Source organism: Heteronotia binoei, unplaced genomic scaffold (assembly GCF_032191835.1).
Source record: "Heteronotia binoei isolate CCM8104 ecotype False Entrance Well unplaced genomic scaffold, APGP_CSIRO_Hbin_v1 ptg002218l, whole genome shotgun sequence".
In the NCBI taxonomy this organism is placed as follows: Eukaryota; Metazoa; Chordata; class Lepidosauria; order Squamata; family Gekkonidae; genus Heteronotia; species Heteronotia binoei.
This window is the reverse complement of record NW_026800591.1, coordinates 4,580-30,871: the sequence shown is the minus strand read 5'-3', so window position 1 is coordinate 30,871 and position 26,292 is coordinate 4,580. Positions and strand designations below refer to the sequence as shown.

The 26,292-nt window shown below is 50.9% G+C and overlaps 1 protein-coding gene across 1 annotated transcript; it reads left to right on the top strand.

The window, feature by feature from the left end:
* Positions 1 to 1,756: 1,756 nt before the first annotated feature.
* On the top strand, positions 1,757 to 26,292 carry LOC132565942 (calcium/calmodulin-dependent protein kinase kinase 2-like; the record flags this gene model as incomplete). Its single annotated transcript, XM_060230562.1, is given in 8 exon segments — positions 1,757 to 1,841; positions 3,120 to 3,173; positions 4,595 to 4,646; positions 6,226 to 6,359; positions 9,581 to 9,617; positions 19,541 to 19,562; positions 24,727 to 24,815; positions 26,066 to 26,292. Coding segments are annotated over 8 exon segments (700 nt in total), but the record flags the coding sequence as incomplete, so codon positions are not given.

Sequence of the window (26,292 nt, the reverse complement as noted above, 5' to 3'; positions counted from 1 at the left end):
AGATCTCCAGCCACCACTTGGTGGTAACTCTGCTTGCAGGCTGGAGAGTGAGACAAACAAATTGTCACGTTCTCCGGGTGCAGGCAGGCAGGAGTCCAAAGCCAGTCCAAGGTCAAAGTCCAGGAACTTGAGCAGGATCCAAGTCACCAATGCCGAATCACAAACCGGAATCAGAAGTCAATGTCCAAAAGCCAAAAGGTCAGGGTGCCAAGGAAATCAAGCAGGTCAGGATCAGGAAGGAGCGTGGATGCAAGCCAGAGAATAGACGTTGCTTCCACAAGGTTACCAGGTCCTGGGTGGGAGCTATATGGGAGTCTCAATCAGCCTGCTCCCTGGGTGGCAGTGACTCTGGTAGAACTCAGGGCTGAGAGATCTGAAGCCTCGGCGTGTCTCATGTCTTTGCTCTGAGTGTTCTTTCCAGAGCCTGCTTCAAACTCTTGAGATGGAAGGAGGAGAGCTTGGAGGAGATTGATCGTCAACAGCTGACACTGGTGACTGGAGAGTGATTGATGGGCCAGCTGCTGTTTGTTCAGCTGAGGAACTGGCTGGCAACTCGTTCAGATCTGTTAACCCTTCCAGCTCCTCCTCATCAGGGCTCATGACACAAATCTCCCTGGAGAGGGAGGTGTGTGTGTTGTTTGTCTGTTACCATCTGAATGTGCAGGAGAGCTTTATGCCTGACCATCACAACTTGGGTCAGCATGAAGCTGAACCACATGCGGGGCAGGAGATGAGGATTTCTTTTCCCAGCCCTCAAACCAGCCTCTGATTGGATGAAAGGTATTTGGTATCAGGGAGCATACAACTTCCAAGTCCTTGAAGGGCTATCATATAGAGGATCACCATCACCAAGTACTTGAAGGGCTGTCCTATAGACGCAGGGGTGGCCAACGGTAGCTCTCCAGATGTTTTTTGCCTACAACTTCCATCAGCCCCAGCCAGCATGGCCAATGGCTGGGGCTGATGGGAGTTGTAGGCAAAAAACATCTGGAGAGCTACCGTTGGCCACCCCTGCATAGAGGATGGGGTGGAATTGTTTTCTGTGGCCCCAGAAGGTAGGACCAGAACCAGTGGGTTGAAATTAAATCAGAAGAGTTTCCGGCTCAGCATTAGGAAGAACTTCCTCAGTGGAATAGGCTTCCTTAAAAGGTGGTGGACTCAACCTTCCTTGGAGGTTTTGAAGCAGAGGCTGGATGGCCCTCTGACAGCAATGAAGATCCTGTGAATTTAGGGGGAGGTGTTTGTGAGTTTCCTGCCTCGTGCAGGGGTTTGGGCTAGATGCCCCTGGGGGTCCCTTCCAACTCGGAAGGTGGTGGGCTCTCCTTCCTTGGAGGTTTTCCAACAGAGGCTAGATGGCCATCTGACAGCAATGAGGATCCTGTGAATTTAGGGGGAGGTGTTGATGAGTTTCCTGCTTTGTGCAGGGGTTTGGGCTAGATGACCCTGGGGGGTCCCTTCCAACTCGGGAGGTGGTGGGCTCTCCTTCCTTGGAGGTTTTTCAACAGAGGCTAGATGGCCATCTGACAGCAATGAAGATCCTGTGAATTTAGGGGGAGGCATTTGTGAGTTTCCTGCATTGTGCAGGGGGCTGGACTAGATGATCCTGGAGGCCCCTTCCAACTCTAGACTTCTATGATTCTATGTTCGCTGGAGGTAAAGAGTGTTCAGCACAGATATCAAAAGGAGAAGCATTTGTTTTTCCCCCTGCTTGTGAGTAATGCAACATACATGAATATCTCTTTTGGTCTCGGCATAGCCTGCAGGCTCATGTATTTTTAACTCCTCTCTCCTAGGACTGTGTGCAGTTAAATCAATATACGCTGAAAGACGAAATCGGAAAGGTGAATGTTTGGGGTCTTTTTTTTTGATTCTCTGACATTTGGACATGACTAGCGGGGCTGGGAGGAGCTGGCGTTTGAGGCCGGGCCCCCTGGGAGTGGTGGGGTAACCAAAAGGGCAGCTCGGGACCCGGTATCTGGTTGTAGACACTTGGTCTGTGATTTACAAAGTCCCCAGCTGTTCTACAAAGCTGCCTCTCCGTCTGGCGAATTCTCCTGTTGTGCACCGAGACCGCAAGTGGAGGAGGGAGAATCCTGCTTCTGTAGAGCATTAGCTTCCCCCTCCTCTAGATATTCCAGTGACCCACTTCTGGGGAGGAGAAGACGACTTTGCTGGTGCAACTGGAGCTAGAGCTGACCAGTGCTGGGGATTCTGGAGGCATCGGGAAGCGCTGAGCCCTGAGAATCTGTGCAAATGAGAGAGTCTGGTGTCAAATAGGCAGATTAACCAGCAAGATTAACTAGATCGGGGTGGCCAGACTTGCTTTATGTAAGAGCCGCATAGAATAAATGTCAGATGTTGGAGGGAGGAAGGAAGGAAAATAGATAAGGGGGAGGGAGATGTGGAAGAAAGCAACTTTAACTTTAAATGCATTCTCCAAGCTGCCGGATGGCTTGGTTTGGAGAAGTGATTTAAAGAAATGCCTTCTCCAAGCCGGCCAAACAGGCAGCGAGGGCTTCGAGAGCCACACAATATATGTCAGGGGTGGCCAATGGTAGCTCTCCAGACGGTTTTTTTGCCTACAAGTCCCATCAGCCCCAGCCATTGGCCATGCTGGCTGAGGCTGATGGGAGTTGTAGGCAAAAAAAGTCTGGAGAGCTACCGTTGGCCACCCCTGAATATGTGAAACAACCACATGCGGCTCCTGAGCCACGGTTTGGCCACCCCTGAACTAAATTCACCAGGCTCCCTTCGCAGGTGCAAGCAGGGAGTGTCTGCCCATTGACCAGAGGTCAAGGAAATCCATGTAGGGGTCTCTTGGCCAGAGCTGTGCCGCCACCTTTAAATTCAGAAATTTGAAACAAAGCTGTGTGTGCTGATTTCACGACTTGTAGAATTTGGTTTAAGTAGATGACAGTTGCCGTTCCAGACCAGGCCTTTTAAAGCATCTTTGCCTGTTCCCACAAGAGGCAGCCACGGGAATAAGCGGTTTCCCCCTGCAGGCACAATGACCTCTTTAAATAGCCTCCCATTTAAGAAAGGGCCCCCGTTTGCTGAGTCCTTCCCCAGCCTATAACTCATGTTTGCATGTGTGATTTCCTCTCCCCCTCCAAACACAGGGCTCCTACGGGGTCGTGAAGCTGGCCTACAATGAAGATGATAACACCTACTATGTGAGTTTGTGTCTGGTACAGCAGAAAGGAGTTGGGAGAGGAGGGTTCTGAGTTCAAATTGTGCCTTGATGACATTCTATGGAAAAGATGCTAGGAGTCTGGTCTTCAGAGAACCCACGTGCATGCGTCCTTTTCTACCATTTGTAAATAGCAGCTGGGCAGTCCCCCAGTTTGAATTAGGGCTGTGCGGTGCACGGCGTTTCACTTCCCCCAGCTCCAGTGTGCCACCCTGATTGGGCACAAAGAGCTGCTTGCTTGCCCCGCTGGGGCATCATTCAAGGAACATACAGCGTGTCTGTCCCTTTGCTTCAATAGGACGCACGGCAGTTCTGTGGAGCCTTGACAGGTGAGAACAGGGCAGGTGGGGCAGGTGGATTGACCTGTTGCTGGTGGCCTCTTGGAAACCACGAGCGAGCCACAACACTCCCCAGCAATGTTCCCTCTAAGCTGCAGTCTTGTGAGCAAAAATTCTACTTTGTGAGCTACTGGCATGAAAGTTGTGAGCTCCTGCATAAATTATTGTGCTGTGGGGTCATCCTTCCTGAGCTAAGACAAAAAATGTGTAAGCTGGAGGCTAAAAATCTGTGAGCTAGCTCACGCTAACTCAGCTTAGAGGGAACACTGCTCCCCGGTAGTGTTGGCCAGTGCTAGCACTCCTATTGCCCATTCCTGTGCTTCCAGCTGCTGGATCCCAAGACTCCAGTGGATGTGTACTGCAGAAATCTAATCCGGCTCTGACCATAGTGTGGGTTCCAGCCGTAAGGCCCGTCTTTCCAGAACATGCAAGGCTTTCCTGCTAGGACACATCTCGGCTCTCTTCCCCAGAGCAAAGGCGCCCTCTCCGGCATGCCCAGCAATGAAGGTTTTGCAAGCCCAGAGCAAGCTGTTTAAATGGGAGTGAGCTGTTTAAGGAGGAATGTTGGCTGCCTGCACTGGTCGGGGTGACACTGGAGCTCTTTGCCTGCTTCTTGGGTCATGCAGGAACTGGTGGGTGGGTGGGCGGGTGGCATTCCTGTGACTGGCCATTGCTCCTTTGAGAACGAAGCCACTGTTCCAAAGTAAGAGCTGTCCTCATGGTTTGTAGTCTGAATGGCGTGGGCAGTCCATGGCCAGTGTTCCCCCTAAGCTGAGTTAGCGTGAGCCAGCGCGCAGTTTTTTAGCCTCTGGATCACACGTTTTTGTCTTAGCTCGCAAAAAATGGCCCCAGAGCGGACAAATGTATGGAGTAGCTCACAACTTTAAATGCTAGTGGCTCACAACTTTAATGCTAGCAGCTCGCAAAGCAGAATTTCTCACAAGACTCCACAGCTTAGAGGGAACATCGCCCACGGCTTCTCTTGCCTCCTAGAGGAAGGCTTTTTGCAATGTCTGTTTTCCTTTCTGTGCCCAGATCTGAGCAGCGCATTAATTTTATCTTCCAGGCAATGAAAGTGCTTTCCAAAAAGAAGCTGATGAGACAAGCGGGGTTTCCTCGTAAGTCAGAAGCAGAGACACGCTATCAAAATGCGGGGGTTGACCTGCCTTAAGGCCTCGGGACGGGGCGAGCGAGACAATGCGTGAAATGAGATGAGCTGAATGAAAGGCAGGCGGGCTCGTGATGTGGCTGAGAAGCTGCATCGTCAGTGGGAAGACAGGGGAAGATCTGCCTCCCTTACGTGGCCGCTCAGCCAGAAGACCTGGATTCTTCCCGCTGAGGGTTTGCAGAGGGTGATGTGAGCAGCAGGGTGTAGCTGTGGTTGGGTTGCCAACTCTGGGTTTGGGGATTTCTGGAGATTTTGAGATGGAGTCCAAGGAAGGTGGAAATTAGGAGGGGCCACCGCATAGTACGATGCTATAGATCAGGGATCACTGCCCGCCCACACCTTTTCTGGCACCTGCCAAGTGTATTGAGGATGTGGGTGGGGCCAGGTGGATCTTTTGCCCACCGAGGTTTCTGATTGACTATTGGGAGATTTGATTGGCTGTGCAGATTTTTAAAGATGTTTCTTCGGCAGCAGCTGCCACCACAACACAGGAATCTCTTCTGTGTTACTGAAGTTAAGCTATGGCAATAGGGTTGCCAAGTCCAATTTCAGAAATATCTGGGGACTTTGGGGGTGGAGCCAGGAGACACTGGGGTGGAGCTAGGGGGGAGGGGGGGAAACGGCGCCAAGGAGAGAGGCGAGCCGCCCCATCTCAGAGTGGGCGGCCGCTGCGCAGCTGCCGCCTCTTCTCCGCTCACCGTAGCTGCTCCTCCGAGATGGGCTCAGGCTGAGCCCATCTCGGAGGAGCAGCTAAGATGAAGCCGAGAAGAGGCGGCGGCAGCACCATCGCCCGCTCCGCCTCTGAGGTAAAATCAGAGAAGGGGAGGGTGGAGGCAGACCAGGAGCGTGGCGAGCCGCGAGTCCGGGTCCTAGAAGGACCCAGATTCGTGGCTCACCACGCTCCTGGCCTGCCTCCACCCTCCCCTTCTCTGATTTTACCTCAGAGGCAGAGCGGGCGATGGCGCTGCGCTTCCGCCGCGTCTTCTCGGCTTCATCTTAGCCGCTCCTCCGAGATGGGCTCAGCCTGAGCCCATCTCGGAGGAGCAGCTACGGTGAGTGGAGAAGAGGCAGCAGCCACACAGCGGCGTCGCCCGCTCCGAGATGGGGTGGCTCGCCACGCTCCTTGGCGCCATTTCCCCCCTCCCCCCGCTTCCATTTTTTTGGGGAGCGGGGGAAGAGGCTGGAAATCCTGGGGTCCCCCACCAGGGCAGGAGGGTTGGGAAGCCTATATGGCAACCATTTTGTGGCTGACTGTGCCTCTTGCGGCAGCCATTTTGTGGCAGCCATGTTATCATTGCACCCGTCATGCAGTGTCAGAATTCCAAACAGGCTCCCTGCTATAGACTCCGTCCTCCAAACCAGCCATTCTTCCCATGGAAACCGATCTATGTCATCTAGAGAGCAGTTGTAATTCTTGATCTCCAGCCACACCTGGAGGCTGGCAACCCTCGACTGCGTCTGCAACCTTTTCCTTCATAAGCAGCTTTGGATCGCCGTATATCTGACCCCTCCTTGTGTGTCTCAAACAGGCCGTCCTCCCCCTCGCGGTGCCAAGGCCCCCCTGGAAGGCTTCTGCCAACCCAAAGGCCCCATTGAACAGGTGTATCAGGAGATCGCCATCTTGAAAAAACTCGACCACCCGAATGTAGTCAAGCTGGTGGAGGTGAGGAGGCTGGAGTGGGCTCCAAACTGAGGATTGGGATAAGATGTTGTTGGGTTCCCCACGGATTATCTGCCCAGGGTTCAGTGCTGTTGGGGAGCATTCCCCCCACACACACACACACACTGCATTGTGGTGCATTTGTGCCCCTCCTGGGGTCCCCCAGCTTTTTGCCAATCTTTCTCACAGCCGCTCTGCTCTGACATTGTGGGCAAGAACTCAGTAGAGCCTGGATGGCTGCTGTACGGGTGAGAAAATTCAGCTTTTCCAGCCCACTTGGCGGCCATCTTCCTTGCCCGCATGGGAACTGTTTCCTCCCATCCACCGTCTTGGGTTGCCAGGTCTGTGTTGGAAAATATCTGGAGACTTTGGGGGTGGAGCCAGGAGAGGTTGGGGTTTGGGGAGGGGCCTCAGCATGGTACAATGGCAAAGAATCCACCCTTCCAAGCAGCCATTTTCTCCAGGGGAGCTGATCTCTGCCAGCTGAAGATTAGTTGTAAAAACGGGAGATCTCCAGGCCCCACCTGGAGGCTGGCAAGCCTACCACCTCAGAAGTGCTCTTTGTTTTATACACCGTTGGCACTAGGATTTCATTGTATTGATATTTCACTGTGACAACAAGTGTAGCCAAAGTCTCTGAGTTCTCGGCTTTCATTTTTTAAAAAGTAAGTCTCTAGCCTTTTCCCTTGCAGAATATAAGAGAAAAGGCATATTAGAATATAAGGGAAAAGGCATGTTTTTGCCACCAAAGGGACTAGAGACTGTTTTTTTTTTCAAATGAGCTGAGAATACAGAGCTTGCCAAGCCTATAGTTCAATGGTATATCGGTATAACTATTTTCTAGTGCCATGGGACCCAGAGGAGAGGGTGTCCGCTTCCACGGGTTTAGGGCAGAAAAACTGCAGAGAAAGCTGTTGTGTGGAAGATACTATTGTTCATTCTCCAAGGATGGCTTTCGGTGAAGGAGGCCAGAAGATAAGCCCAGAGACTGGTGGCTGGCTTTCAGTGAGCTGGGACAGCATCGGCTGTGGTCTGCCCCACACTGTCTCTGGTTCAAACCTTGCCTTAGGCAAGCTTCTGCCTGTCTACCTCCACCTCAGTCTACCCATCTGAAATATGGGGGGAATAATACTGGCCAGCCTCACAGGGTTGTTATAAGAATCACAACCCAAGCATCTGTGAAGCATTTTGAACACTGTCCTAAGTATTGTCCAAATCCTAAGTATTTGTTATAAAACAGGGAGGGGGAGAGGGTTACGCCAACAGGGGGAGCTGGTCCAGTGTATATTGCAGGCTTCCCAGGGAGGGGAGGGGGGCTGTCTTCTAAGTGAAGACAGCTTGAGAGTCATGGAGTAAAAGGACAGGTCCTCTTGTGGATCAAAACCTGGCTGAGTAATAGGAAGCAGAGAGTGAGTATAAATGGGCAGTCTTCACAGTGGAGGACGGTAAGCAGTGGGGTGCCGCAGGGCTCGGTACTGGGTCCCATGCTCTTTAACTTGTTCATAAATGATTTAGAGTTGGGAGTGAGCAGTGAAGTGGCCAAGTTTGCGGATGATACTAAATTGTTCAGGGTGGTGAGAACCAGAGAGGATTGTGAGGAACTCCAAAGGGATCTGTTGAGGCTGGGTGAGTGGGCGTCAACGTGGCAGATGCGGTTCAATGTGGCCAAGTGCAAAGTAATGCACATTGGGGCCAAGAATCCCAGCAGCAAATACAAGTTGATGGGGTGTGAACTGGCAGAGACTGACCAAGAGAGAGATCTCGGGGTCGTGGTAGATAACTCACTGAAAATGTCAAGACAGTGTATGTTTGCAATAAAAAGACCAACGCCATGCTGGGAATTATTAGGAAGGGAATTGAAAACAAATCAGCCAGTATCATAATGCCCCTGTATAAATCGATGGTGCGGTCTCATTTGGAGTACTGTGTGCAGTTCTGGTCGCCGCACCTCAAAAAGAATATTATAGCATTGGAGAAAATCCAGAAAAGGGCAACTAGAATGATTAAAGGGCTGGAACACTTTCCCTATGAAGAAAGGTTGAAATGCTTGGGACTCTTTAGCTTGGAGAAACGTTGACTGCGGGGTGACATGATAGAGGTTTACAAGATAATGCATGGTATGGAGAAAGCAGAGAAAGAAGTACTTTTCTCCCTTTCTCACAATACAAGAACTCGTCGGCATTCGATGAAATTGCTGAGCAGACAGGTTAAAACGGATAAAAGGAAGTACTTCTTCACCCAAAGGGTGATTAACATGTGGAATTCACTGCCACAGGAGGTGGTGGCGGCCACAAGCATAGCCACCTTCAAGAGGGGTTTAGATAAAAATATGGAGCAGAGGTCCATCAGTGGCTATTAGCCACAGTGTGTGTGTATATATATATAATTTTTTTGCCACTGTGTGACACAGAGTGTTGGACTGGATGGGCCATTGGCCTGATCTAACATGGCTTCTCTTATGTTCTTAAGTGGCTGTTCATTCTCAAAAGTCAGGTCAAGCACGATGTGGCCCCAACACAAAGTGAGAGGAAGAGAAGGAGTTCCTTCCTTCCCCAAACATCATTTGCTGGACACTGCTTGCATGTTTTACAGTGTCATCCTAAAAACGCTTTCCTGAGAGTAGGATTTGAGTAGACCTGTTTAGGATTGTGCTGCATAAAGCAGATCTACAGCCATGAGATCTAGAATCGTGACTTTCCAGCCAAAAATGGAGATTCTCAGAAATGCAAATTCGTGGCAAGATTTCTGTTGCCTTTGAATTGTGGGAAATCAGGAGTTCGGGTTGTACTGAGAGCTAGTTTGGTGTAGTTTGGTTCAGCGTGTGGACTCTTATCGGGGAGAACCGGGCTTGATTCCCCACTCCTCCACTTGCACCTGCTGGAATGGCCTTGGGTTAGCCATAGCTATCGCAGGAGCTGTCCTTGAAAGGGCAGCTGCTGGGAGAGCCCTCTCAGTCCCATCCACCTCACAAGGTGTCTGTTATGGGGGGAGAAGATAAAGGAGATTGTAAGCCGCTCTGAGTCTCTGATTTAGGGAGAAGGGCGGGGTATAAATCTGCAATTCTTCTTTTGCTACTACTGCTGCTGCTGCTGCTGCTAGGAGCACAGGGTGACATTCTGAAGTGTGTTTGCTGCCACAATCTGGAGACACATGACGGTTGTTGTGTTGCACTGTTCACATCTCTGGTGCCTCTTTTTGTGTTTCCTTGTCTGTTGTGTCAACAGGTGCTAGACGACCCCAGCGAAGATCATCTGTACATGGGTAAACAAGCCGCTCTTCCCGCCTGCTTTTGCATGCTTGAGACCCGCCCAAAAGAGGGACGTGGTGGTTTCCCTTCCCCTTGGTGTGCGTGAGAGCTCTCCAACCAACATCTCCAGCCAGAGACAAATTTGCCTAAAGGTGGCCTCTTGAGCAAGGGAGGGGCGATTTGCAAATTCTTTTAAACTGTTGTTAACTTACGTTTGCATTACCATCACAGTGCGCGGATCGTGCTGTGGTCAGCTAGTGAGAGCGAGGCTCCGATGCACGACAGGGCTTTTCTAAAGATGGTTTTGCCATCTAATACCGGGAAACTGCTTTACACGTCAACCCCACCAAGGCCAGCTCTGCCATCCAGCATAAGGTTGCTAACTCCGGGTTAGGAAATACATGGAGGTTTGGGGAGGGTGGGGCTCGGGGAGGGGAGAGGCCTCTGTCTGGTTTAATGTCTTAGAGTGGGGGTGTCAAACATATGGCCTGTGGGCCAGATCAGGCCCCTGGAGGGCTCCTATCAGAACCCCCAAGCAACCGACTGTCATCTGCTTCCTTCTCCCTCTCTCTTGCTTCCTTCTGCATCACAGCTTGCTTTGCCAGGCTTGCTCCATCGCGCAGGAGCTACAGAGCAAAGCCACTATTTTCTCCTTTGGCTGAGGCTCCTCTCTTGGGTAGGAATGGGGGAGGGATAGATTGCTTTCATACTGGCCACAATATTGCAAGAGTGCCAATACTTGAAGCATGTTTTATTTTAGGGGTTGTTTTTTTTAAGTCTTTAATTGTGTTTGTCTGTGTCCTTTATAAAGTTTATATCTCCATTTCCTGGCGTTACATTTTCTGACACCCATGACACCCGACAAGGTCTCATTTATGTCAGATCCGACCCTCGTAACAAATGAGTTCGACACCCCTGTCCTGGAGTCCATCCTCCAAAGCAGCCATTTTCTGCAGGGAAACGGATTGCTTTTGCTTGGAGAACAGCTGTGATTCCAGGAGATCTCTAGGCCCCACCTGGAAGCTGGCAGTCCTAAAAGTCCAGAGGCCTTGGGGAAGTGCTACGTTGGGCAGGCAGAGAGAGTTGGCATGTTGGCAGTGTGGAAGGGTGGAGGCCTCATGCGGCACCCCTCATGGGAAGCCACTATTGCTCATAGAGTTGCCAAATCCCCCACGGCCTCCAGCAGGGGACTGTTTTCATGCACGCTTAGCATGCGTAGTGCGGTGATGTCCCTCGGAAGTGATGTCATCGTGCCAGCGATGTCGCGTGCCAGCCACTCTAGGAGCGTCCGGGAAGGGAAACTCTAGTTTTCCTCCCAAATTGCTAGAGCGTCCGAGAAAACCATAGAGTTTTCCTGACACTCCTAGAGTGATGTCATCGCACCGGCGACATTGGGGGAGGATCCCCTCCCCCGCCGGCCCAATGTGAGCTGGCAGGTTGGGAACCTCCAGGGCGGGAGAACCCCAGCCTGGCAATTTGGCAGCCCTAATTGCTCACCACAACTGGTCTTCTACAACTAAGTTGGCCTGCTCCATGTTGGGAAACAGCTGGAGAACTTGGGGGCGGAACCTGAGTAGGGCAGGGCGGGGCCTGAGGAAAGGAGGGACTTCAATGGGGTGTAATGCCATAGAGTTCACCTTCCAGAGTGGCCGTTTTCTCCAGGGGAGGTGACCTCTGTCACCTGGAACCAGTGGTAATTCTGGAAGAGCTTCCGCTGCCCCCTGGAGGTTGGCAGTTGTACCCCCAACCCTGGGGGCTGCTGGACTTGCTTGAAGCTGTGCGTGCAACCCAGGGAATCCGTCGCAACACAAGCAGTTGCTTGGTGGAAACGAAACTGTTGCAGAAACGTCACCACTCGGCCATTTCAGAATAGTTTTCGTCTCTTGTTTACTGTGCCTCGTGTTACGTTTGATGGCTTTTTAATGTTTTCTTAACTGCTGGGAGTACTTTGAACATAAAAGCAGTGGAGCTACTGGATCTTCTTCGTGGTCTCTGTGCAGTCCCACACATGGGTTTTCCCGTCAGGACGAACCCTACCTCGGAGATTTTAAAAGCTAGCCTAGGCGTTATTTTTGGCGCGCACTCCCTTTCGCTCTGGGGAGCAGGCATCCACTGCGCATACCTGGAGCGAGAGGGAGGCGCCCCACCCACTCAGTTTCTTTCCAACCGCCGCCCGGGATAGTCTTACCTCGCTGCGCTCCTCGTTTACCTCAGACATCTAGCCTTCGCTTTCTTCTCTTTTCATATCACTCTTCCGTCTTAAATTCTTCTTCTTACTATATTTTTCCTTAGGAAAAAAAAAAAATAGTTCTACCCTTCTTTTTACCTCAGACCTCCTTTCTCCTTCCCCCCCCTCCCCCGGGCGTATGGAAGGAAGGAACAGTAAAATAACCTTTAAAAGGTGTTCGCGCTGCAGAGCGAAATTTCCTACTTCAGACGGGCACTCGCTTTGTTTGTTTTGCCTGGGAGATACTCACAGAGTGGACACTTGTGCGCATTGCCTTCAATTCGGCAAACAGGCGCGGAAAAATAGGGCCGCTAGACTACAAAGCCACCTCATTGCGTCTGCGCTTCGCCCTGAGATGTCGCAATCATCTTCTACAAGTAAGTCGCCTCCCCTTCTGTCTCCACAAGGGGACAGCGCAACGTCGGCAGCTTCAATGGCCGCTGTCCCTAGCAAGCATAAGTCCGGCGACGCCGCTAAGACAGGCGACGGCGCGAAATCGTCAGAATCAACAGCCGCTCCTACTAAAATGAAGAGCGGGAAGCATACTAAGAAGTCCCATGACCCTAAGCATAAGCATTCCGATTCGAAGGATCCGAAGGACTCGAGGAAAACTACCGACTCGACAAAGCACCCCGACCCGAAGAATCCGAAGGAGTCGAAGAAGACTTCCGACTCGACCAACCCTGCGGATCAATACGCGAAGGTCCACCAACCCGACGGCAAGCAATCTGATCCAATAGCGCATGGATCCATTGCCCATGAATCCGTTCTGGTGCCTCTGAATCCGACACCACCTCGGCAGCAGGAAGAAGTTATACCGATCCCTTCCAGATCTCCTTCTCTCCACGATTCCAACCAAGAGCCACTGATTGAAGAAGTCAGGGACCCGATGCAGTGGACCCGAAAACATCTCGACCCCAGATTTTTCTCTGATATGTCGAATCCAAAACATCTCGACCCCAGATTCTTTTCTGATATGTCGAATCCGACTCAGCAGTATCTACAGCACCGCCGTTACTCCGAACCTCGTCGGTTTCAACACAGGTCTCCTAGTATCAGCAGCCGATACCATCGTACCAGAGTTCCAGAGAGATCTCCAAGCAGGGGGAGGGATCGCTACCGTTACGACCCGAGGTCTCGGTCTCCATCTATGTCCCCCAGACGACGTTACTATCGTTCGAGATCTCCATCTATGGACTACCACCAATGTTGCGGATACCATCACTCTCGGTACCGTTCAGAACACCATACCGACCGATCGAAGGAGACAACCCCTGTTCAACGGGTTAAACACTCATCGGATCCAACGTCTCCGACTCCCTCCGCTTCGACTTCCAAGCCGGGGCCGAAGCCGGACCCGAAGCAACAAAGCCCAATCAGACCTGACCCGGAGCTACCCGCACCGGACAACTCAGACGCTGAAACCGAAGCAGAATCCTCGGAGTCGATACACTCGATGTCTCCTCCTGGATCCCCTGCCTCGGATATTGCCAAACCCGCGGATTTGTCACCTTCCGAAGGAGCCAAGACATACCTGGACTTGATTGCCAACATGGCCTCTGCGCTTAACGTTACCCTTACCTCCGATGCACCCAAGGTAACAGACGTGGTACACGACTTGGTGCACTCAGATTTACCTGCTGGTTCCTTTCTGCCGATGTTACCGGTACACTTAGAAGCCATCAAAGAAGCTTGGGACAACCCAGCATCTATTCCTCCAACTTCAAAACGAATTGAATCCCTTTACAGGATCCAAGCAACGGAGTCGAAATTTTTATTCAGCCATCCGGCCCCGAACTCTCTGATAGTTCATTCTTCCTCTAAATCTAAGCAAACCCGCCACCCTGTACCTCCTGAGAAGGAAGGCAGGAAATTAGACACCCTAGGAAGGAAAATGTATTCAATTTCTACGGCAAATGCCAAAATCAACAATTATTTAGCATACTTTGCCGCGTATACCCACAATATTTCCTCCCAACTAAATATGCTAGTCTCTGCCCTGCCTGAACCTTCCCAAAAACAAGCCTACAAATTGCTACAGGAGCTCAACAGGGTTTCAAAGCAACAGATAAATACTATTCGTCACTCCGTGGGCTGCACTTCAAAGGCGATGGCTGCCTCAATCGCCCTAAGAAGACACGCTTGGCTTCGGTCCTCGTCGCTGCAACCCGATATTAAGTTCAAAATAGAGGACCTCCCCTTCGACGGCCAAGGTCTTTTTAATGCCACAACAGACGATATACTTACCACCGTTGACGACAGCCGCAAACGAGCAAAAAGGCTCGGGGTAGCGCAACAACAACAGCAGAGCTATAAGCCCAGATCATGGAAACCAACGTCGTTCAAACGTTCCAGATCTCCTCGACAATCTGAATACTGGAAACGTAAGGCTCCTCCTCCGAAGCAATCCTTTAACCAGAGACAGCAGAGGCCACAACCACCTAAAAAGGCTGCGTCTTCATCAAAGCAGTCTCTTTGACTTTCTACCAATCCAACACATTTCCAGACTTCTCCCATTTCACGACAATTGGCAACGAATAACCACGGACAAATGGGTTTTAAACATCATTCTGAGAGGCTACTCCATAGAGTTCCAAACACCACCAACGAAACATCACTTTGTTTCAACCCCCCCCATCCCCTTCCCTTCAGGAAGAAATCGACACCTTAACAGCCAAGGCGGCTATAGAGCCTGTCCCAGACCGGTACCATCGGACGGGATTTTATTCCCGGTACTTTCTAGTTCCCAAAAGGGATGGGGGACAGCGCCCGATCTTGGATCTAAGAGCCCTAAACAAATTCATCCGTCACAGAAAATTCAGAATGATCACCTTACAATCGATTCTGCCCTTAATCCCGCGGAACTCTTGGATGGCACTGGTAGATTTACAGGACGCATACTTCCACCTGACAATACACCAATGCCACAGAAAGTTCCTGCGTTTCGCCGTGGGCGACAACCACTACCAGTTTCGAGCCCTACCCTTCGGACTCTCCACAGCACCACGGACATTCACGAAATGTATGGCGGTAATTGCGGCATACCTCAGGCAACGCGGAATTGCAACTTACCCATACATAGACGATTGGCTCCTCGTGGGAGCTTCGAGGGCACAGTTGCTGAAGGACATTTCAATAACACTTGCGCTCTTAGCAGAACTGGGCCTCCAGGTCAATCAACAAAAGTCAAGCTTGACCCCAACTCAGGACATCCATTTTATAGGGGCTCGCTTATGCACCCAGGACCACATGGCATACCTTCCGGTGGACAGGATATCCTCCATTCAGACGCTGGCCACACATATAATTCAACAACCCAAGCAAACGGCCTTCAACATTCAGCGCATGTTAGGACTTATGGCAGCCACGACTGCAGTTTTAACACACGCAAGACTACGCATGCGAACCCTACAAGTCTGGTTCGTCCGTGCATTTCGTCCCCAACGCCAGTCTCAACGAACCGTCCTCACGGTTCCAAACCACATCCTCCCCTCGCTCGAATGGTGGACAGTACGAGCTCACCTGCTTGCAGGAATGCCATTTTTAAGGCCAAGCCCATCAGCAGTGGTCACAACAGACGCCTCGAGGTGGGGTTGGGGAGCCCATCTCGACACACTCACTGTCCAAGGGCAATGGACACCTTACGAACAGTCGCTCCACATCAATTGCTTAGAGCTTCTAGCTGTTCACAGAGCTTTAAAATCGTTCCTCCCGTCTCTTCAAGGCCGACATGTACAGATCGCTTCAGACAATGTAGCGACGGTGTTTTATATAAACAGGCAAGGAGGGACTGCATCCACCCGTCTTTGCAAAAGAGCAATGCACCTTTGGCACTGGAGTATTGCTCACCGGATCCATCTCACTGCAGTACATCTTCCTGGCGTCCAGAATGCTCAAGCGGACAGGCTGAGCAGACATCTCATCAACGACCACGAGTGGTCACTCCACAGATCCTATCTTCTGCCAGTATTCCGGAAATTCGGAACCCCCTTAATAGATGCGTTTGCTGCACCAGACAATGCACAGTGTGCTCTCTTTTTTATGAGAGGTCCGCCCTCACGACAGTCTGCAGGGGATGCCTTCATACAGACATGGACTGGTCCACTACACTTCCTCTTCCCACCCTTCCCACTGATAACCCGATGTATACAGAAAATTCAACTGGACAATACAGATTGCATTCTAGTGACACCATGGTGGCCCCGCCAGCCATGGTTCACAACCCTCCTTTTTCTGTCGAAAAATACTTACCATCACTTCCCTCTGGCACAGAACCTCCTGTCTCAGCAGAACGGCAGGGTTCTCCATCACGACCCGAACAGGCTTCGCTTAACAGCTTGGAGGATATGTTCTCAGACTTTCCTGAAGGAGTAAGACATGTTCTCTTAAACGCGCGGAAACCATCCACGAGAAAGTCATACTCCATGAAGTGGAAAAGATTTTCCATCTACGCTACCAAGCACAACTTCAGACCCCTATCTGCATCCATACCCCAAATCTTGGCATATACGCTGTCTTTGTCGGAAAAGGGCCTCACTTACTCATCTTTGAAAGTGCACCTTGCAGCAATCTCAGCTTTTCACCCGCATGTACAGGGTCGAACTGTTTTTTCACACCCTGCTGCGAAATCCTTTTTAAAAGGAATCTTACATTTGCACCCACCATTGCGGCAAATGTACCCTAGCTGGAGCTTATCACTAGTGCTAAGCCAGCTGGTAAAACCGCCCTTTGAACCTATGGCTACGATACCGCTTCACCTTCTCTCATGGAAAACGGCACTATTAGTCGCACTCACCTCTGCTAAGAGAGTAAGTGATATTTGTGCGTTCAGAGCAGACACACCTTACACCATCTTTCACCACGATAGGGTGGTGTTACGACCAGATCCTGCCTTCTTACCCAAGGTGGTTTCCGCATTTCATTTGCACAGAGTCACAACCTTACCTGCCTTTTTCCAACGTCCTACGGACAAAGGTCAAGAAGCTCTACACTGCCTAGATGTTAGAAGAGCACTCGCTTACTATATAGATAGAACAGCATCGTTCCGTACGGACTCCAGACTTTTTGTGGCCTACGGCCGCCATAATAAGGGAAGAAAGATATCTACACAGAGACTGTCAAAATGGTTGGTTGCTGCTATAGAGCTCTGCTACAAACTCGCAAAGCAACCAGTCCCGTCTGCTGTACGAGCTCATTCCACAAGAGCCTTGTCAACGTCATCTGCCCTTGCCAGGGGTGTGTCCATGGAAGACATTTGCGCTGCTGCCGCCTGGTCTTCCCCTTCGACCTTCGCCATGCACTACGCTTTGGACGTTCGTGCGAGGCGAGATGCATCCTTCGGACAGGCAGTACTCCGCTCTATCTTTGACTGATGATGCGGTTTCGTCTTGGTGAGTACTTGCTTACCTTGTACTCTGCTATGTGCTGACTGTGTTGCACTAACCTTTGCATTATTCTCTTCTTCAACTCTAGTGCCAGCACCCACCACCGTGCAGGTCAGCTTATCAGTCACCCATGTGTGGGACTGCACAGAGACCACGAAGAAGATAAACAGGTTACTCACCTGTAATTGATGATCTTCGAGTGGTCATCTGTGCAGTCACACACGCCCGCCCAGCCATCCCCGCTGCTGGCTACTAGTCCTATATAACCGCTCACCTACGGTGTCAGCGGCGGGGGAAAGAAACTGAGTGGGTGGGGCGCCTCCCTCTCGCTCCAGGCATGCGCAGTGGATGCCTGCTCCCCAGAGCGAAAGGGAGTGCGCGCCAAAAATAACGCCTAGGCTAGCTTTTAAAATCTCCGAGGTAGGGTTCGTCCTGACGGGAAAACCCATGTGTGTGACTGCACAGATGACCACTCGAAGATCATCAATTACAGGTGAGTAACCTGTTTATCATTTCCCTCCCCCCCCAAAAAAAACAAACAAATCATGAAATGTAACTGATGAATTGTTCAATTGGTTTAAAAGACAAGCGATCAGTCCATTAAAGGCTCCTTACTCAATTAGATAGCACTTATTTGTAGCATCTGTAAACTGCAAATATGTGTTTACACAGGGCTTTTGTTGAGCAGGAACACAGCTCCGACTGGCTTGGTGTCAAGAGGCGTGGCCTAATATGCAAATGAGTCCCTGCTGGACCTTTTTCTACCAAAAAACACCCCCGTATTTACATATATATTTGCAATTGGCTTATCGAGGAGGCCGGCCATTTGGAACACAGGCCGTCTTGTCACTCCAGCTAGTAAAATACGTACTTTTCCCAGCTGTGGTTGGTTTCCCCCCTGCCTTTCTCCCTAGGTTTTGTGTGGAACTAGATCAGGTAAGCACAGCCATGGGGGGCAGCCGTCCAGTTGGGTTGGCACCCTGCCTACGCAAGTGGCCACTTCCAGATGGCAGAAAGACCGAAATAGATCTTGGGCTGCGTCGCCCATATTTTCATCCCTCCTCGCACCATCTGGTGTTTGTTTCAAGTGGGCTTTGCAACTGAAGACCTGATGGAAAGGAATGTTTTGGAAAAGCGTAACGTAATTTGAACTGTCCACCTAGGCGCAGTTCCCCCGCTGCTGGGATCTTGCTGTTCTTTCGGGGGAGGTGGAACACTTCTGCAGTTGTAGAGAAGCCTGTCGGTGTTCAGCTTTTAATTCCTTCCCTCGCGGCCAATTACGAACTGGGTGACCCCTTGCGAGTCGGTTTCTCTCTGGTTGTACTCAGTTTCCCCGAGTTAAATGAAGGACTAACCTTGTGGTCAGGGCCCCCTCGAAGCCGGAGGTGGCCAGACTGAGGCTCTTTCCCGCATATTGTGTGGCGCTCAAAGCCCAGACCGCCCTGTCGGTCGACTTGGAGAAGGCATTTGTCTCTTGAAACCAGTTCTCCAAGTCAAGCCAGCTGGAGGCTTGGAGAATGCATTTAAAGTTAAAGTTGCTTTCCTTCCACCTCCCTCCATCTATTTTCCTTGCTTGCTTGCTTCCTTCCTCCCAACCCCGCTGCTGCCACTGCTTGAGCGGCCACAGGGGTGAAAGCTGAGAGGCCGGGGGCTGCCCTTTTCCTCATTTGGGATTTAAATTGCACAGGAGGAGTGCCCCAGAGTAGAAACCTGGGTTGGGGCACCCAACAGGAAGTCAAGGGGCAGGGCCTTCACGGACCCCGCCGTAGCCACAGGGCTGCTCAAAATACACACAGCATATATGCCGTTGCCCCCCCTTCCATTTTACCCTCACAGCAACCCTAAGAGGTAGACTAAGAGCGTTTTCCCACATAGCTTACCTCGGAGCGACGTCCCTCTTCACCGCGCAGCGTCTGCGCGGATTTCGCACCAACTGCTCCGCATAACCAGGAAGAGCCGCGGCTTTTGCGTCGCAGATGTAAACCGCTAAAAACCAGTTTACATCTGTGACGCAAAAGCCGCGGCTCTTCCTGGTTATGCGGAGCAGTTGGTGCGAAACCCGCGCAGACGCTGCGCGGTGAAGAGGGACGTTGCTCCGAGGTAAGCTATGTGGGAAAATGCCCTAAGTTGAGAGTGGGTGATCAGCCTAATGACCTTCATGGCACAAGCGGGCATTTGAACCTGGGTTTCCACTAACTCCTGACCCACTTCGACTGTCATGTACGAGATTAAAACGGCTGAGGGTTTTATTTAATGAATAAGATAGCTTTTTGTCTGCCAGTCCCCACTTTCCGTACTGAATTGCCTTGTTTCTTTTGTTTTCCAGTATTTGAACTTGTGAAAAAAGGGTAAGATTTACTATGATTATTGTTGCTTTAATTGCTTATTAATTTGTCCAGGGCTGTGTCAATTAAGCTGGGGCCATACGTCTAAGGGCGAGACCTGTTCCCAAGGATCCAGCCGCCTAAAATTTATTCCCTGCCATTAGGACATGTGCAGACTCTTTTCTTCCGCCTTTCCCCCTTGTTCCACGGTCCCATCTCTGTGAGCCTCTCTGTCTTCTCAAAATCTGCTCTGTCCCCACCCACTCAAGCAAGTGGTCTGCACACTCAGCGGCAATTTAAAATAGAGAAAGCAAACAGATGAAGAAGATGAGGCACTAAGCGGATCTATTTGAGAGCCAGTTTGGTGTAGTGGTTAAGTGCGCGGACTCTTATCTGGGAGAACCGGGTTTGATTCCCCACTCCTCTATTTACAGCTGCTGGAATGGCCGTGGGTCAGCCGTAGCTCTCCCAGGAGTTGTCCTTGAAAGGGCAGCTGCTGTGAGAGCTCTTTCAGTCCCACCCACCTCACAGGGTGTCTGTCTCCTGAGAGCCAGTTTGGTGTAGTGGTTAAGTGTGCGGACTCTTATCTGGAAGAACTGGGTTTGATTCCCCATTCACAGAATCATAGAGTTGGAAGGGACCTCTAGGGTCATCTAGTCCAACCCCCTGCACAATGGAGGAAATTCACAAACACCTCCCCCTAAATTCACAGGATCTTCATTGCTGTCAGATGGCCATCTAGCCTCTGTTCCTCCCCAGTGGGCACTCCTCCACTTGCAGCTGCTGGAATGGCCTTGGGGTCAGTCATAGCTCTCGCAGGAGTTGTCCTTGAAAGGGTAGCTGCCGGGAAAGCCCTCTCAGCCCCACCCACCTCACAGGGTGTCTGTTGTGGGGGAGGAAGATCAAGGAGATTGTGAGCCACTCTGAGATTCAGAGTAGAGGGTGGGATATAAATCCAATATCATCATCTTCTAAATTCTGTTGTGGAATTAATCCTTCAAGAAACTGAATCTGCATCATCCAGTTTTTATTTTCATTTCTACCTTGGGTTGCCAACTCTGAGTTGGGAAATATCTGGAGATTTGGGGGGTGAAACCTAGGAAGGGAGAGACTTGGCAAGGCGTGGGTCTTCAGTGGCGTCTGTTTCATAGAGCCCACACTCTAAAGCAGCCGTTTTATCCAGGGGAACTCATCTTTTGCTGCCTGGAGGTCAATTTTAATTTTGGGAGATCTCCAGGACCACACCTGGAGATTGGCAACCCTGTAACCTGGCTTCCCCCCCAGTGGACACCCAAAGCGCTTTACATTCTTCTTCTCCCCTCCGTTTTATTTTCACAACAGCCGGGTCGGGTAGGCTGAGAGTGTGCGACAGATCCAAACACACCCAGCAAGCTTTCATGGCGTAAGACTCAGGGATGGCCAACGGTAGCTCTCCAGATGCTTTTTGCCTACCACTCCCATCAGCCCCAGCCATCAGCCATGCTGGCTGGGGCTGATGGGAGTTGTAGGCAAAAAAACATCTGGAGAGCGACCGTTGACCACCCCTGGCATAAGTGAAGATTTGATCTTGGGTCTCTCAGAACCTAGTTTAGTGCTCTAAGCAAGCACTATACCAAGCTGGCTTCTGAAAGCCCCAACACATTTGGATCCAGAGTGAAGGATGTCCAGGGTAGCTCCAGCAAGCTTTTGTTGCCCCACCCAGTCCAGGTTTGCCTGGGTCCTTCTGGGTCACAGGGCCTTCGCTTGGACCTGGCTGATGGGGACAGAGGCGCAGGAGGGGACACCTGTCCCGTCTTGTGCCACTGATGGCAGGTAGCTTCACTGGTGCCTGCTTCCTTTTGCTGAGGACTGGCCCTGCGTGGGAACGGGCCTGGGGTCAAACATCAGGTGGTGCCACTTGGTTTCCCATGAAACTGCCTGAAACCCAATAGAGTTGCCAAGTCCAATTCAATGAAATATCTGGGGACTTTGGGGGTGGAGCCAGGAGCAAGGTTGTGACAGGCACGACTGAACTCCAAAGAGAGCTGGTCATCACATTTAAAGGGCCTGCACGCCTTTTAAGTGCCTCCACTCCCTTGGGAATAATGAAGGATAGGGGCACCTTCTTTGGGGGCTCATAGAATTAGATCCCCCGGTCCAATCATTTTGAAGCTTGGCAGGTGTTTTGGGGAGAGGCACTGGATGCTATGCTGAAAATCTGGTGCCTCTACCTCAAAAAACAGCCCTCCCCAGAGCCCCAGATACCTATGGATCGATTTTCTATTATACCCTATGGTAGGGGTGGCCAACTGTAGCTCTCCAGATGTTTTTTTGCCTACAACTCCCATCAGCCCCAGCCATTGTATAACTTATACATACATTGTATACATACATTGTATAACTTGTATAACCGAAATGTATAACTTATAATGGTTTAACTGTCTATTTAATTTTAACTTAATTTATAAATGTAATTTTATCTATTTTAATTGTTTTATAGTAATGATTGTATTTTACTGTAATCCTGGTGCATACCATGTCTTGTTAGCCGCCCTGAGCCTGCCTTTGGCGGGGGAGGGCGGGATATAAAAATAAAATTATTATTATTATTATTAGCCATGTTGGCTGGGGCTGATGGGATTTGTAGGCAAAAAAACATCTGGAAAGCTACCGTTGGCCACCCCTGCCCTATGGGAATTGGTCTCCATAGGGAATAATGGAGTGCCCAGCAGACATTTCCTCCCCCCCCTACCTGGGGATTGGCAACCCTAATACCAAATCAGACCCCCAGTCCATCAAAGTCACTCCTGTCCAATACTCCCTCTAAGCTGTGGAGTCTTGTGAGCAAAAATTCTACTTTGTGAGCTACTGCATGAATTAGCTAGCTCTGGGGTCCTTTTTCCTGAGCCAAGACAAAAACGGATGAGCCGGAGGCTAAAAACCTGTGAGCTAGCTCACACTAACTCAGCTGAGAGGGACCACTGGTCCTGTCTACTCAGACTAGCAACAGCTCTCCAAGGTTTCAGGCAGAGGCCTTTCATATCTGAAGAATATGAAAGGTCTCCAGAGGTCTGGAGACTGAGTCCTATGAGGAAAGGTTGAAGGAGCTGGGGATGTTTAGCCTGGAGAGGAGGTGGCTGAGAGCGATATGATCACCATCTTCAAATCCGTGAAGGGCTGTCGTCTAGAGGATGGTGTGGAATTGTTTTCTGTGGCCCCAGAAGGCAGGACCAGAACCAGTGGGTTGAAATGAAATCAAAAGCGGTTCTGGCTCAACATTAGGAAGAACTTCCTGACCGTTAAAGCGGTTCCTCGGTGGAACAGGCTTCCTCCGTGGGAGGTGGTGGGCTCTCCTTCCTTGGAGGTTTTTAAACAGAGGCTAGATGGCCATCTGACAGCAATGAGGATCCTGTGAACTTAGGGGGAGGTGTTGGTGAGTTTCCTGCGTTGTGCAGGGGGGTTGGACTAGATGACCCTGGAGGTCCCTTCCAACTCTAGGATTCCGTGATCACCTACCACTTGGTCTTTTTAATGGGAGAAGCCAGGGATCGAACCTGGGACTTTCTGCAGGCAAAGCAGAGGCTCTTCCACTGAGCCACAGCGCCCCCGCTTGGTTTTGGGAGCTCAGGTGGCAGGCAGGGCTTTTTCAGCTGCCTGTCCTCATCTGTGCAGTCCCCCCTCCCCCAGAAGTGCAAGGAACGCCATTCCCTTTTGCACATCAGGGCCTCTTCCGGGAGCGAACAGCCTGTTCCGGGAATAGCTGTTTGCCCCCCTGAATTAGTTTGGCTTGTCTCATGATGCCGAAGTCTTTTAAGGTGCCGGTCTGCTTGATGTGCCTTCTGGGAGAGGCTGCTCTTTTATGGCGCGGGCTTTAAGGTGCGGTTGCGCTTTATTTGTTCTTTTAATGGACCTCCCTTCTCGACATCGATGGGTTTTTATGGCTGCTTCTCTTTATTATGATGGATGTTTTGTCTTGGCTTGCTTGTATTATCGTCAGCTGCATTAAGTATCCTTTAACTGGAAAGACGGGGAGTTAACATTTTTTCTAAAAGGAGAAGGGGGCATCCTCTGTCAAGCCACACTTGAGTTTGCAGATCGGTTGTAATTTCAGAGTTCCAGGCCCCACCTGGAGGTTGGGAACCCTACGTGGTGCCTTTCCCCAAGCTGCTCAGAGTCCCTTGTATAGTTCTATCCTCTGTTTTATTTCCACAAAAACCCTGTGTGGTGGATTGGGATGAGAGAGACTGACTGATCCAAAACCCCCTGGGAGCTTCGTAACAGAGATTTGAATCTGGGTCTCTTTGGTCCCAGTCTAATGATACTGGCTCCTACTGTTACCCATGTTGACCTGATTAGCGTATTTTGCTTTTTAAAAGATGTTATTTCATTACATCCCACCTTTCTCCCTAGTTGGGAATCCAAAGAGGCTCACGTCCTTGTCCTCCCCTCTGTTTTATCCTCACAACAAGCCTGTGAGGTAGATGAAGCTGAATGGGTGAGGCTGGCCCAAGAGTGCAGATTCAAACCTGGATCCCCCAGATCCTAGTCCGACACTCCAACCAGCAGGGGTGACCCGACGCCCCGTGGCGCCCTAGGCAGACTCACGGACTGGCGTCCCCCCAAAGCGCCCCTCGCACCTCCCCTCTGCGGCTCTGCCACTAGGCAAACTAGGCGATTGCCTAAGGAGCTGGCCTTCTGAGGGCGGCAAATTGGGTGCTCCCCGTGTGGCTTGGATGACGTTATTAGTGGGAGGGGAGGGGCACCAGAAATTAGCCTCGCCTAGGGTGCCAGATAGTTTAGGGCCGGCCCTGCCCACATGGTTCTACTTTAGGGTTGCCAAGCCCCTTGCAGCCTCCATTGAGGGACTGTATTGTACCATAGAGTTTTCCCTCCCAAATGGCTAGAGCGTCTGGGGAAACCATAGAGTTTTCCCGGAAATGCCTAGAGCGGCTGACGCGCGCCGTCGCCGGTGCAATGATGTCACTTCCAAGGGAGGCTATCGCGACATCGGGGGAGGTTCCCGCCACTGACCCAATGTGGGCTGGCAGGTTGGGAACCTCCCAGGCAGGGGAATCCCCGCCTGGGCCAGGGACTTGGCAGCCGTATTCTACTTGTGACTCCTTAAGTGGACAGATTAGGGATGGTGTGCTTCCTTTCTTGCCGCTTGACAATTTCTTAGAAGAATAATCCTGTCTGTTGCCCCTTGCAGGCCCGTGATGGAAGTCCCAACCTTGAAACCTCTTACGGAAGACCAGGGACGCTTCTACTTCCAAGACTTGATCAAAGGCATTGAATACTGTAAGCATTTGGGGTGACAGCGAGGGAAAGGGGCAAACGCCAGCTGGTGGTCCTGATCCAGCTAGCTAGGCGCTCGCAGACCATGTCCCACGCAGGCTTTGCCACGTGAAGTGGCCCTGAGTTTTAGCCCTTCTTCCTTGGAGAAGCTTGAAGTGGGCATGCAGTGCCACGAGGCCCCTCCCTCAGTGTGAAACTGTACACAGCCACAAGGTACAAACATTTATTTTAGTCCTACTCCCCCTCCAGTCAAAACAGGTTTGAGAAGCAACAGACCTCTCCATTCCCTATTTATGAGAAGAGAATGTGGGTGGATGGATGGATAGATAGATGTGCATATATATACATATATATATCAGCACATATATATCTGCATATGCATTTATAGATATAGAGAGCCAGTTCGGTGTGGAGAGCCAGTTTGGTATAGTGGTTAAGTGTGCAGACTCTTATCTGGGAGAGCCAGGTTTGATTCCTCACTCCTCCGCTTGCACCTGCTAGCATGGCCTGGGGTCAGCCTTATCACTGGTAGGAGTTGTCCTTGAAAGGGCAGCTGCTGTGAGAGCCCTCTCCAGCCCCACCCACCTCACAGGGTGTCTGTTGTGGGGGAGGAAGGTAAAGGAGATTGTGAGCCGCTCTGAGACTCTTCGGAGTGGAGAGCGGGATATAAATCCAATATCTTCTTCATCTTCTAGATATGCATATAAATATATATGTATATAGATATGCATACGCATAGATATATGCATGTGCATGGATGGATGGATACATATATATGCCACAAGCAGCCCTCTCTTTAAAACCCACTCTCTCAGTTCTCCACGGGGGGGGGGGGGGGGGGACAATCTGTCTGTAATCCAAGGTGAGTTGATGGCAGAGGGCAGAGTAGATATCAAGACATTGGGTGCTTTCACACATGGTAAATAACGCAGTTTGAATCCACTTCAGCGACCCTCTGCAAATTGATTTTGCCACTTCCCACAGTAAAATCCAGTTGCAAAGTGCATTGAAAGCGGATGGAAAGGGCGTTATTTAGTGCGTGTGAAAGCACCCTTTGTTTTTGCAGCTTATAGCTCCGTCTCTTAACCCTGACACTGTGCTTTTCCCATTTCTATGGATGTAGCTTTGAGCTGGGCAGAGCCCCCCCACATCTGGCATTGCAAACTGCCCCCCCCCCCCCCGGAGGGAGCGTTGTGTCCTGGGAGTCTTTGCGATGGTATCAGATCGGTGTCTCATCCCGTCTTTCTCTGCAGTGCATTACCAAAAGATAATCCACCGGGATATCAAGCCTTCCAACCTCTTAGTTGGGGAAGACGGTCACGTCAAGATTGCCGATTTTGGTGTGAGCAACGAGTTCAAAGGGGCCGATGCTCTGTTAACCAACACAGTGGGCACCCCGGCTTTCATGGCTCCGGAAACCCTCTCGGAAACCAGGAAAATATTTTCTGGAAAGGTATATTGGAACGCCCTGGGTTTGCGG